The following is a 13,288-nucleotide window of genomic DNA, read 5'->3' on the forward strand; positions in this document are numbered from 1 at the left end:
AAAAAAATCTATGCGTGCAGAGCGCCGGCCGTGCGCGCCCGGGCGCTTGAAAATTGCGGGAACATCGGGCATATCTACAAGTATTTTTATGAAAAATATAACGGCTGGTACCTGGGAAATGTTAGTTGGTTATCTTTTGCGCCCTGATTTGCGGGCGTTTTTTTCTTCTTGTTTTGCTGGATAGAAACGCTCACCGTGGGCCTACAAAACCGAAGGCGACCTTTGCATACTTCCGGGTTCAAAATCTCGCCGAAGACGGCATAAATTTGCTTAGTAATATATATATTCTTTCGATTATGCATTTCTTCACTAGAGTATCGATGTGTAGTCGTGGAAAATAACATTTTAGCGCTTATTTCCAAACAAAGAAAATTGTTTACACGTGCGTCAGATCGATCGTCAGCTTTACCGCCGGCAGTCTCGCGCGGTGCACGAAACAAATTTTTGTGCCGCGTTTTAGGAGATAAATGCCGGAACACGAACTTTTATTATTTTAAATATACACTTTACAAATTTTTCTTTGAAAAATAGCCAAGGAGAAATCGCGAATCTAAAAATACCGCGGATTGTCCATTTTCCAGAAACCGCGAACTTTAGGCCCCGCGAATCTAAAGAGACTTACAGTATGATAAAGTTCTTCATCTTTCCAGTGCAAAATGTTTATGTTTCCATATTAGAATATGTTGAGAGTAGATGTTCCTTTCTTGATAAAGCACCTCAGCTGCCAGGAGCCCCTGATGATGTGAGAGTTGTTGATGTTGGACAAACAACCATCCACGTGCAGTGGCAGAGACCTCGGGTAGGGGGCGATGTTACCGGATACAGGATATACTATCAGGTGAGATGTCACAATGGCCTAGAGATGAATTGAACAAAATGATGCATATGTCTAAAATGCTAGCCTTCAGACTAAACACCACAGACGTTTGTATGTATGGAGATGTCAAAAGGGATAGATGACAGTGTGTTGGTTTCAGATGTAAGGACAGGTCTAAGATGTTGCGTTGTTGTCTGATGATGTGTCAGTGTACATGTACCTGTTCAGTAGGTTGTTAGGCTGAGAAACAGAACATCCTGGAGGGACATGGCTACAGCCGCCATGCATCTACTCTGATGCCTGCGGCTTGATTGATTAGGCTGAGGTCACATTTCCAAACCGGGGCCCGGCCGGGCAGTAATATGGAACGAAAAGTATGATATGAAAGAAAACAAAGCACAAAAAGTTGAAAAAATTGATGATGGGAACTACTTGCATATATCATTGATATGAATTGTTGATTTTCCGGGCCCCGGTTTGGAATTGTGATCTCAGCATAAGTTGGGAAAAACGCCACTGCAATTTTCCTAATCCAATCCTAACAAAGGCTGTTTGTAACTTGTACAAGATGTTTATAATTCTCAACATACTTTTAGAAATCCTGACATGACATTAAGACATACTGACCCTTACTGCATCTGTCTCCAGCCTGAGAATCAAGTGTCTGCTTCAGCAGAAGTGGTGAACCCCTCCACTCTCAGCTACATCATCCCAGGACTGCAGCCTGACATGGAGTACACCGTCTGGGTGGTGGCTCTGTCCAGCATGGGGATGGGTCTCAGAAGCCCACTGGTTACCGTACGCACGGAACCTATCTATGGTAATAACTATGTACAACACTATCATTCAACATTACATGTTAGGGGCTGAGGCCTCACCAAAATATGCTGTACTCAATTACATTTTGTAGTAGTGAAGGTTACTATCTGTCCAGCCTTCCTTGCGTCCTGCATTCTTCTTCTTTTTTACCTGGTGGCACATGTCTTCATTGTTACTTCAGTTAGTATTTTAACCATGTATGTATGTATGTATGTATGTATGTATGTATGTATGTATGTATGTATATACATATGTATAATACATATATATAAGGTTATATTTATTATTTTATACTAGATGAAGGCCCAGACACTAGTCTTGGGAGTTATCTTTTAACGAGTCTGTTTGAGAACTGAGCTGCATTGTTCCAGGTGAGAATGACGATACCCCCGAGGTACCTGGGATGCCGGAGGACGTCACAGCCTACGCCACGAGTGCAGTGTCCATCAGGGTGGAGTGGCAGACCCCAGCTCAGGAGGACAGGGTCAGTGGCTACAGGATCCGCTATCAGGTAGGATTATCACCTCAGGACTTTACAGGTCTTCAACACCTATTTCATTCTTTGGTTCTTGGATTCGCCCACTTCATTTTTTCCTGATTTGTAAAGAATAGGTTGTAAGGTTCATTGTTTGAATTATAAACCAGCTTGGTGTGTTGACTTCATGGCTCCTATCATGGCGTTAGGGGCTATCAGAAGATGCCTAGGTCTGTTTTTTTTCACCCTGTCACTTCATATTTTGTTCTAAAAGAATCAAATGGTGTCTTTGTACAAAGTTGTATCTAAAGGTACATCAATGAAGGATAGATATCCAGGTAGAATGTTATTTGATATAAAATGAATCAAGCAACTGAATGAATTCGGATTCTCATTTACATGTATGTACAGGTTACATTTGTCTTCAGACTCATTTTCAGTAAATATAGCAGATCTGAACTTGAAAGAATTTATGCTGTTGCTTGTTTGGTTTTTATTTTTGTTGTATCTAAAGGGTTTTCAACAACCTAAGGCACAGCTTACCAAGACTGATACATTAACACTGTAATGTTCCATCTGTGCTCCATGTAGTACAGATGAAATCTCAAAGCCTTCCAGTATACATGAACCTGTGCACTATATAATTTTACATGTACTTGTATGTAATATTTTACATGTACTTGTATGTACTAGACTTAGTCCATGTTTTGAGAATTCAAAGATTGCATATTAGAGACTGAGAGCTGACAAAGAATAGTGATTAGTACATGCATATGTAACTGTTATGTACTTGTAATGTAACTTATAATGATGATATAATTTGGTAGAAATGGAAATTTCGGTAGCTTTTGGGGTTTGTGCACAATACATACAGGTTGATTGTGACTTGGGCCTTTCTAACACAAAGAACTTTAGTTGTATTAGCTTACTGAGATGAGGTACGATTGCCTCCCTTAACCTTACATCTAATCTCTGCAGGCGGAAGGAGACCCGGCTATTTCCACTATAGAAGTGGACCGAGAAGAACGTTCCTATGACATCATGGGCCTGACTCCTGAGACTGACTACACTGTGTGGGTGGTGGCCTTCTCTCTGGATGGGATGGGACTTCGTAGTCCTAAGGTCCATGCACGGACTCCAGAGGATGGTAAGATTTAAAAACAAGCTTTAGTTCGTTCCGAACAGCTTCCTATAGTTATGGCCATCATTGGAAGAAACACAAATGATGGAAGAAACAGAAAAACATTGCAGCACCATCATACCTACATTGTACGTCACAAATGAAATATCTGCAAAGAACTGATAGGTACATGTTCAAATTAGGATTTGTTAATTTAAAAGCAATGCAACTGTGATACCAGCATGAGCAGAGAAAAATGTGTTTTAAAAGATTTATTTAATGATATTTATTTATTCCTGTAAGAAACAAGTGGGTTGTCCCATCAGCCATTGGTTCCCATGAGAGCCTAACATAATACAAATGGTGAATAACAATATAATAACATAAATCAGTATCTTTGTTGACATACTTGGAAGGGAGTGAGCATTACAAATTAGGTTTAGAAGAAACTTGATTCTAGTTCTAATGAATAGACAGGTGACCAGCATCCAAATTTATTAATGTACTTCTAAGTACAAAACAATATTTACAACTTAGAAAATAATTTATCATAGATGTTTATTCATCCTTAAAATGATTCTTACAGCTGCAGGAACTAATGTAGAATTTTTGATATGTTTTTAAGTGAAAAAAAAACAAAAACAATTGCTACATGAGGTACTACTGACAGTTTAAGTTCCAGCATAGGATCTTCGGTCCTAGACTCTGTTACAGGAAATATACAGGAAATATAATGTCAAAAATTTCCTTTTTGATAAATGAGAAGTTTTTAAGGGCTTTGTTTATTAATCCAGACCTACAATATGGGTGGTAGCAAAGATCAATCATTTTATATGTACAACACATTGTTGCTGTATCACAATACTCTAATGTGCTTCTCAGTGTTTGTAATATGTACATTTTCTACATTGTGTAATTTGTCCAATGATCCTGTTGCATCAATACACATCGATACACTAACATTACAAAATACATTTCTGACTTACTAATGCATGCCAACAAGAAGTAACAAGTTTTCAAACATCCATCCAAACAAAGTTCCTGTTTCCTTGTCCTGGTCTCCTAGGTCCCTGCGATTGTGATTACGTCCTAGATGTTGATGCTGATAAGATAAAGGAACTGTATGCAGACAATGAGGACACAGAGGAGGAAGCCAGTACTGTACAGCCTGGCAGTCAGGCCTCGCCAGGGGCTGACTCGGACACAGGTGACAACCTGGCACCCTTGGGCGGTGGCGGGACCAAACAGATTGTTGTAGTTCCTGTAGTTGATGCTTTCCTTAATGGTGATAATGGTACATCTGCCGGGGTGGTTGGTGGTGGTTCTGGTACCAGTGTGACAGTTGGTGATGTCAACATAGACAGTCTGAGGGCAGGAGCAGATGGGAACAATGTGAACTCAACTGATGGAAAAAATGGCACTGGTAGCAGTGTAGCAACTGAAGAACCCGCAGTAGTTGATGCTTCCATTGATGGTGATAACGGTGTTGTGCCGTCAGCAGTTGCAGGTGGTGGAACCAATATCCCAGGTGGAAGCAGCACTAGCAGCAGTAGTAGTAGTAGTAGCACAGGGAAACTTTTTAATGGAGCAGATGGGAACAGTGTGGAATTGCAAGATGGACAAAATGATGCTGGCAAGAATGCTTCAAAAAGCAGTACTAGTACTGCAGGCCATGGGGCCCACAGTGGGAACAGTGGTGCTGATGCAGCTGGTCTTGATACTTCTGGGACCAGCCAAGCAGGAATCAACCACAGCTTTTCTAATGGCGTAAATAGCAGCAATGGTGGACCCATAGCTGGAGCTGATGGAGATCATGGTGGATCTATGGCTGGAGCTGATGGAGATCATGGTGGATCTATGGCTGGAGCTGATGGAGATCATGGTGGATCTATGGCTGGAGCTGATGGAGATCATGGTGGATCTATGGCTGGAGCTGATGGAGATAACACTGGCCATGAGGATGAAATAAATGGTGCAGATGGAGGAGTGAATGGGAATGGTCATGTGGAGAGCAGTACAGATGCCAGCAGTGTAAGCCCTGGTGGCCAGGCTAGTGCTGAGGGAGACACCAGCAGTTCAGGAGGACATAATAATGTCCTGCCATCCATTGATGGATCACATGCTGACAATGCACAGGATGAAAGCATCATGCTGAATGGACAAGATGGGGGGTTGATAAGTGAAAACTCTGCAGCTGGCAAGGATGCAGCTTGGTCACCAGAGTTAGGATTAACCAGTCACAATACCAGTGGCAGTGCCAATACTGGACAGGCAAGTGGAAGTGACGCCTCTACTACTGGAGCAGATGCCAACAGCTTAGATGCATCATGGTTCACAAGTGAAGGGAGTGAGGGCCAGCAGGGAGGGACAGTGTCAGCTGGATTACCATCTATTGTGGACAGCTTGGACAGAAACCCCAGTGATCACAATGTGTCCACAGCAGGGAAGGTGGACAGTGGAGAGCCAAGCCAGGTGGGTATTTCTGCCACTGGGAACTCTAAAGCTGACAAACAGCCAACTAGACATGGAAACAGAGGTGATATTTCCATTAATGAGTACTATGGAAGTGCCCCCTCTGACAACTCAATTGTTCCAAGTTCACCTGATGAAAGCAAGGGTCATGCTGTCCCTGTAGAAAGCCTCAGTAACCAGACAGCCTCCATAGGAGCAGACAGTAGCTCAGACAGTGCGAATGTCATTGGATCTGGAGTGCCAGGGAATCCTGGGATTTCTGCAGTCACTGGAGTTGAGGGTGCCCATGTGACATCAGAAGGGAACTCTGTTAATAAGGAGCACAGTGGTGGCCATGGGGAAGAAGATAATGCAATTAAGTCATCACAGACAGGGGGTGCAGCAAACCAACAGGAGGACCAGCCACGAACAATAGGAAGAGATGGTTCTCCAACTGGCAATGCCTTAGATGGGAGTGCTGCTGGTGTTGTTGGTCTGGCCAGACCGGCTGTCACTAGAGGGGATACAGGGACCCGTGCCAACAGCAGCCAGAACAGACCATCTGTCACTGGGGCTGTTGGTAATGATGTTGACGAGGACATGACTGTAGGTAGTGGTGAGGCAGAGGAAACAGACAGCAATAACAAAAATGGCAGTTTTCCAGCTGACCATCATTCCAGCACCAGACCAACAAGTCCTAACTCTACACCTGGTGTTGGGAATGGACATTCTGAAGACAGGGTTATTCTTGACACAGATAACATTGTACCTGGTTTAACTGCTGCAGAAGGGGCCACAGCCAACCAAACCTCCCATACCGGTGACTTCACTGAAGCAATGGTGGGAGCTGAAGGTAAAGCTATAACTACTGATGGTTTTCTAGATGTTGATGATAGCAGTGCTGACACATGGGGAAATGCTGCACCAGGAAGTGATACCAGTACTAGACCAGATGAATCAAGCCAGCCTGGTCTTCACCATAGTGACAGACATGGTGGTCATGGACACCACAGCAGACACAGGGGGCACCAAGGTGATAGGCATGGTGGATCAGCTAGCAACAATGTGTCTGTTACAGGGCATCCTGCCGAACCTGTCAGTGTAGGTTCTGTTACAGATGGAGCAAAACTAAACAAAACTGTATCAGGTCCATCAGCAACCCCCTCCTCTCCAGCCAGCAGTGGTTTTGGTGGCCGCACACGACATGAAGGATCTCTGGGCGGGTCTGCTGCAGACAACGTCAATAGAGAGGGCTTCTCTGGTCGAGGCGGTGTTCCCAGCAGTGGAAATGCCCTGGGAGGAAGAGATGCTGGTGTTGCTCAGACTGCAGGTCTATCTAATACTGAAGAGGCTGGCAGGAACTACAGCTATGGTACAGACAACAGCATTGCCTTTGTAGGTGCTGCTGGAGACCTGTTAGATCAAGAAGGACGGCCACTCCAGGATAATGAAGTTCCCCCCGTGAGTGGCAGTGCCAGTTCTGACACTGATACAGCTCAGGCTGGGCACCAGGCTCCCCATGGAGACAGACATGCAGGGGAAGGACAAGTGCCAGAGGACAGTGCTGTTAGCAGGGATGGAACTAGTGGTGTGGCCTCAGTGGACTTCAATATTGACATCTACGAGCCAAATGGTAATGGTAGTGATGACAAGTCCTTTTACCTGTACTTCTACTTGGTCCTGAGTGTTTCACATTGTGCCACAACTACATGTACCTTGCACTACATACTGCATACTTGCCTCAATGTTCAGGGCTGGTTTGAAGTATTAAACACTGATGTTGGGTACTAATTTTCAGTTTTTCTTCTACTACAGTGCCTGCCCTGCCAGGATCTCCAACCAATGTCCGTGCCAGGCCCACTGACATGGCTACTGTGCTTGTGGAGTGGGGGCAGCCCACGACTGCAGTCCGTCTGGATGGCTACAGGATATATTACCAGGTCTGGAGACTACTTTGTCCTATACAGTATATAATGACATGCACAAAGACGATGTTGTACCAATGAATGTGAAACACCTGTGTATGCATTCATGGAAATGTAAGGCACTTATGGCACGTGTCCTGGTAAATGTATACTCACTGTATAAATGTAAACTTACTGTTTCATAACTTGCCGTTGATTCTGTCACATGTGGACTATTCTCTGATTATTAACTATACAAAAATACACAAGCTTCACTATATTGAACAATGAAAGCCTAATACTTGAATATTGATACAGTCTGATTCTTTCACTTCAGGCAAGTAACAATCCCCAGGTGGCATCCATTGATGTTGGTCCCCAGACTCTGTCTCAGTCAGTTGGAGGTTTAGAATCAGGCACAGAGTATACCTTCTGGGTGCAGGCTGTCAATGCTGCAGGCCTGGGCTACAGGAGTTCCGTGGTCACAGCCATTACTGACGAACCAGGTAACTCAATTATGAAGCAACTGACTTGGTTGTGATTGGAACAAGTTTACCTTTGTTACTGTCATGTAATTCTGAAGAGAAGTATACAGCATACATGTAGTTGCTAGCTTTACATGTACTGTTAGAGTTTATGCCACAATGAATGGATAATGGTAATAGGACTCAATCAAAGTGTTATTCTAATGTTCAGGTCTATGAATGATTTCCCCTCCTATGTCATGGAATATTTTCTGACGTCCCTGTCTGTACTACCAGCTCCATCCTTACCAGGAGTGCCACAGAATGTCCGAGCCACAGCCGTGAGTCCTACGACCATACTGGTGGAGTGGGAGGCACCACATCTTGGAGGGGTTGTGCAGGGTTACATGGTTTATCATCAGGTACCTTACCTCTCCATGCAGTTGATAAACTCAGGCCTGTTGATAAACTCTTTCTCTGATAAAGTGGATGGAAGACCTACAAAATGGAGGCTCACTTAATAATGAGAACCAGAACCAATAGCGGAAAAAGAGTGGTATGGTCATTCAAAGTCTAGAATTTTTGATGCCATGTTGTAAGCAGATTATTTCACCAGATGTTGACCACTACTAACTCGGCTCAGTCAACTCGGCCCATTTCCCTGGTCAACTTGACTCAACACCCCGTGGTCAACTCGGGCGGTTGACCAGGGCGGTGGGCCGAGCTGACCAGATTTGTGATGGGCCAAGTTGGTAATGGTCCAAGTCGTCCTTTTCCACCTAATGGTACTGTTTATTACATTATTGAATTAGATTCTTATATTTTGTCAACACTTTAAGTAGATTGTTATATTTTGTCAACGCTTCAAGGTGCATTATATGTTAAGTAATTGATTTTCATTCAATTGATACATGTAAAATCTCACAAGGTCTTCCATAACCTGTCCCATTACAGCCCAGGGGAGGAAGGACCACATTGAGAGAAGTTGGTCCAAGTGTGAACTCTCTGATCCTGTCAGACCTGCGGCCTGAGACCAGGTACTCTATCTGGGTCGTGGCTCACTCAGATGCAGGGATGGGTCTGAGAAGCAGCATGAAGACTCTGCAGACACCAGCAGAAGGTTAGTCGTGTTTCATTCCAAAATTAATGTATAACACATATGGTAAATATGGTACAATCAACCATCTTATTGTCTGTTCTAAACATTGTATCTTACTATTAAAACCCTTGTCCTGCAGTTGTTCTGCACATACAGTACCATTTATATAGCACCCTGTATAGGTACAATTTGGGGGTATTTCTCGTGCAATGAATCACACCGCAGCGAAATGCAACAAATGCAGAAGTAACTATGCCACTGCAGGGCAAAAAAATTTGGGGGCCTATGATCTAATTAAGACATGAAATTATTGAAAAATATTGTGCCAGGAATGTCAGCAGGACAAGGGTTAACCATCTTAGTCTCTGTTCTACACAATGTACACATTGTGCTTACTATTAACCATCTTAGTCTCTGTTCACATTGTATCTATCTGTACTTATTTGTCTCCAGGCCCCAGGCTTCCTGGACGCCCAATGAATGTCCTGGCAACAGCAGTGGATGCCAGAAGTATTCTGGTGGAGTGGCAACAACCAACATTTGGTGGACCACTGGACCAGTATAGGATTTACTATGAGGTTAGCAGAAAACAAAGCAAACAAAAAACTTACTAAATGTTCTTCAAAATAAATTATGTAACTTCTTATATGGTCTTAGTACCAGCTATGTACAAGTAGAAACAAGTCTTGTTTTGTTTTTGCTAGAAGTCCACAGACCAGACAACGTCCATGGTGGAAGTTGGGCCAGGAACTGTGTCCTACACACTGATGGACCTGCAGCCTGACACAGAGTACAGTGTTTGGGTGGTCGGCATCTCCAATGTAGGAATGGGAGAAAGAAGCCCCATCATCACTGTTCGCACAATGGAAGAGGGTACTTATAATGTCTTGACAAGACAACCATTGCAGTAACTGTGTGCTTTTCTTTGTAATGAAGGGTGTCTTGGGAATTCTGGAGTACTGTATGCCAACACGACTCATTTGCATTTTTGTTATACACCACTTTGACATTTTTGGGTGATTTTTGGACAAAAAATGTGTTGTGTTCTTTAGCTAACTTCCAAAGTATGAAAAGATTGATTTTCAACAGTCTACCATGTATATTGAATTGCGAGGGAGAGTGAAAAGGTTGATTTGGAAAAGTCTATTTTTGATTGGGAGGGAGAGTGAAAAGGTTAATGTAGAACAGTCTATTTTTGAATTGAGAGTGAGAACAATATGAAAGCTTTTGCATTGGAGATCCTCAGGCTTAGAGGAACTTGGAATTATCATCATTGGAAAACTCTGTTGTTGCATGGAGGAATAAAATTTTTACATTTTCCATTTTGGAGTGAGGTAATGTTTCCATTTTTCCAAGTATGGGCAGTAGTAACTTTGAGTTGGTCCTTTCTGCAAAATGTAGATGTGAAAAATTCCATTTTGTAGTGGGGTGATGTTTGGGCATTATTGGGCGATTAAGTTCTGCAAAGGATGATTTTCATGGGGAGGGAGTAAAATATATGCAATCTATTTTTTCTCACAAAATAGGTGTTTCTAGTTTTTTGATAACTGTTTTTGAAGTTGATCAGTTCTGAGCACCATGTACACTTGTCTCCTCAGCACCAAGACTACCTGATACACTGAGTAATGTCCAAGTCAGCCCAGCAGGGCCGACCAGCATCACTGTGGAGTGGGAGGCTCCATCTGAAGCTGATGTACAGAGCTATGAGATCTACTATCAGGTATCCATCTGTCATCTCAGCTTGAGAAGCACTAAAAAATAAATGCAACATGACTTTGATTGTGATATTCAGTGGTATACTGGGGACCCTGTATACTAGTAAGATTTTATCCTTGATGTGAAATGATGCACTAGATATCCCTTCATGTATACCAAAGACCAAAAGACATGGGTGACTTTTAAACCCACAGTCATCAACATCTGAAGGTCAAAGTTGGCCATGCACAAATTATCTGGTCCTGATTTCCCCAGACGGACAATCTGCCTGCAACGTCTGTGGAGCTGGGCCCTGCTGACAGGTACTACACCATCTCAGACCTGCTGCCTGACACAGAGTACACAGTGTGGGTGGTGGCCTTGACTTTCACAGGAAGGAGAGTCAGCAGTCAGACATTCACCATTCAAACTGAACCGCAAGGTAAACCTGGTGTAATGTAACTGTTGTCATACTGCAAGTAGCATACTGGTCCTGAAATAATCCATGCGCGTATGAAATCGCGTATGAAACGCCGATTTCAGGACCCGAATGGTAGCTACATACTCTGTGGCATACAAAAAAGTAGCAATCTTGAGAAGCATTTTTCTTTGATACGGCTTGGCATGAAAATCAACTGTTCACTATTTGAATGATTCTGACACAGTGTTCTGCTCACACACTATGTTAGGAGAAACCACACTCATCTTTAGCTAGTTAGGGACAAATAAATTCCAAGGGTCTCACATTGCCTTTTTTTTACCCCAGCCCTGCCAGGAGTTCCCAACAATGTGCGTGCCTTCCCAACGGGTCCAACCTCCGTTGTTGTTCAGTGGCAGCCACCAAGCACAGGACGAGATGTACAAGGGTACCGTATCTTCTATCAGGTCAGACATGCATCAAGTCTTGGTTATTGCAAAATATACAGTCATTATTGTATCTGCTGTAACACTATATCAGCTAACAGGACTAAAATTATATAGTTTTTTCTTCATATCTGCACTAGTGATAATAATACATGTATACAGTATGTTGAAGATGGTTTTTCCTTCAAAATCAGCATTACCTGGTTAATTGGATTCCTATTTGCCTCTCTGAGACCACATAGTATCATTTTCTTCATCCAAAATGATCCTCAAAAGTATGGACACTCACCTTCACATGTTGTTGTCTTTAGGCAGAACATGGCCATGTGTCATCAACTGAGGTGGGCCCAGATACAGCCTTCTACACACTGACTGACCTGCTGCCTAACACAGAGTACTCTGTGTGGGTCCTGGCCTTCTCAGCTGCAGGGGCAGGAGAGAAGAGTGTGGTGCTGTCAGTCCGTACGGAAGAAGAAGGTAGTAAAATGTCATCTGTCACTACTATAGATCCTTCTTTTTTATTTTACTGCTTTCTAACCAGTAACTGTGCTGTCTAACCATTTGTATGTTTATCTAACAAAACTAGTCAAGCTTGTATTCACATCAACAATCTTTTCACTTAATTTACTTAAGCTCCAAAAGTGCCTGGTGCCCCCGGCAGTGTCCGTTTGACTCCAAGTGGCCCCACCTCCATCACAGTGGAGTGGGAGGCTCCCACAACAGGTGCAGATGTGGAGGGATACAATGTGTACTACCAGGTAAAATTACCTAATCATGATAGGGAATTTAAGTCACTCTTTAATATCAGAGCTTATGATATGAATTTGGAGCATATTCTAACATATAATACAAGTGAGATAATTGTGATTAATAGTTATATTATCTATTTTATCAATAGCTAGAGATGCTGGTAATTGTTTCCTCCATTCAGTGTGCACAGAGAGATGATTTATTTATTAATCTTGAGGGTCGCCCCTTCAGTTGATAAACAACTGATTTCCAAGGGGGCCCTGGCTCCACATCCAACAGATGAATCAACAAAACATTACAATTGTACAACATAAAACACAAAATCGAACATAGGAGTAATACTTAATCTTAACAATTCAAAATATGTTGAGCAATATGATGAAGTACTTTATTCCCCACCATGTACATGTAGCCTGAGGATGGCAGGACCAGGACAGCTCAGGTGGAGCCCAGTGACATGCCCAGCTACACCATCACAGGCCTGACACCAAACACACTCTACAGTGTGTGGGTCATCGCCTTCTCCACTGACGGCTTGGGTCAGAGGAGCCAGCTGGTCAAGGTGCTGACAGAGGAACAAGGTACAGCTTTTTTATTTCTCAAGGAATGTCAAGATGAGATAGAAATGTCTTGCAATACTTTGCAGATGTACTGACTTCCATGTATTAATGAGTATTATCAAAATGACAACAAAATGACTTGCTTTGTTTTCTGTGCAGCTCCCCAAACTCCAGGTGTGCCTAGGAATGTTGAAGCTTCTTCAACTGGTCCGACTACCATAGTGGTCCAGTGGACCAGCCCTGATACTGGGGCTGATGTGCAGGGATACA

The 13,288-nt window shown here is 43.0% G+C and overlaps 1 protein-coding gene across 1 annotated transcript in view; it reads left to right on the plus strand.

Moving 5' to 3' along the window:
* Window positions 1–13,288, plus strand: part of LOC109474384 — a 66,948-nt gene that overhangs the window by 25,481 nt on the left and 28,179 nt on the right. Inside the window, exons 21-36 of the mRNA XM_019774685.1 lie at window positions 1,466–1,637; window positions 2,008–2,147; window positions 3,090–3,258; window positions 4,298–7,315; window positions 7,498–7,622; window positions 7,924–8,092; window positions 8,348–8,472; window positions 9,005–9,170; window positions 9,603–9,727; window positions 9,854–10,022; window positions 10,748–10,869; window positions 11,121–11,286; window positions 11,611–11,729; window positions 12,020–12,185; window positions 12,342–12,466; window positions 12,871–13,039. Of these exons, the coding sequence (XP_019630244.1) occupies window positions 1,466–1,637; window positions 2,008–2,147; window positions 3,090–3,258; window positions 4,298–7,315; window positions 7,498–7,622; window positions 7,924–8,092; window positions 8,348–8,472; window positions 9,005–9,170; window positions 9,603–9,727; window positions 9,854–10,022; window positions 10,748–10,869; window positions 11,121–11,286; window positions 11,611–11,729; window positions 12,020–12,185; window positions 12,342–12,466; window positions 12,871–13,039 (5,245 nt within the window). The remainder of the gene's footprint in view (window positions 1–1,465; window positions 1,638–2,007; window positions 2,148–3,089; window positions 3,259–4,297; window positions 7,316–7,497; window positions 7,623–7,923; window positions 8,093–8,347; window positions 8,473–9,004; window positions 9,171–9,602; window positions 9,728–9,853; window positions 10,023–10,747; window positions 10,870–11,120; window positions 11,287–11,610; window positions 11,730–12,019; window positions 12,186–12,341; window positions 12,467–12,870; window positions 13,040–13,288) is intronic.

The sequence above is a fragment of the Branchiostoma belcheri genome, unplaced genomic scaffold (genome assembly GCF_001625305.1).
Source record: "Branchiostoma belcheri isolate BF01 breed outbred unplaced genomic scaffold, Haploidv18h27 scaffold306, whole genome shotgun sequence".
Classification (NCBI taxonomy): domain Eukaryota; kingdom Metazoa; phylum Chordata; class Leptocardii; order Amphioxiformes; family Branchiostomatidae; genus Branchiostoma; species Branchiostoma belcheri.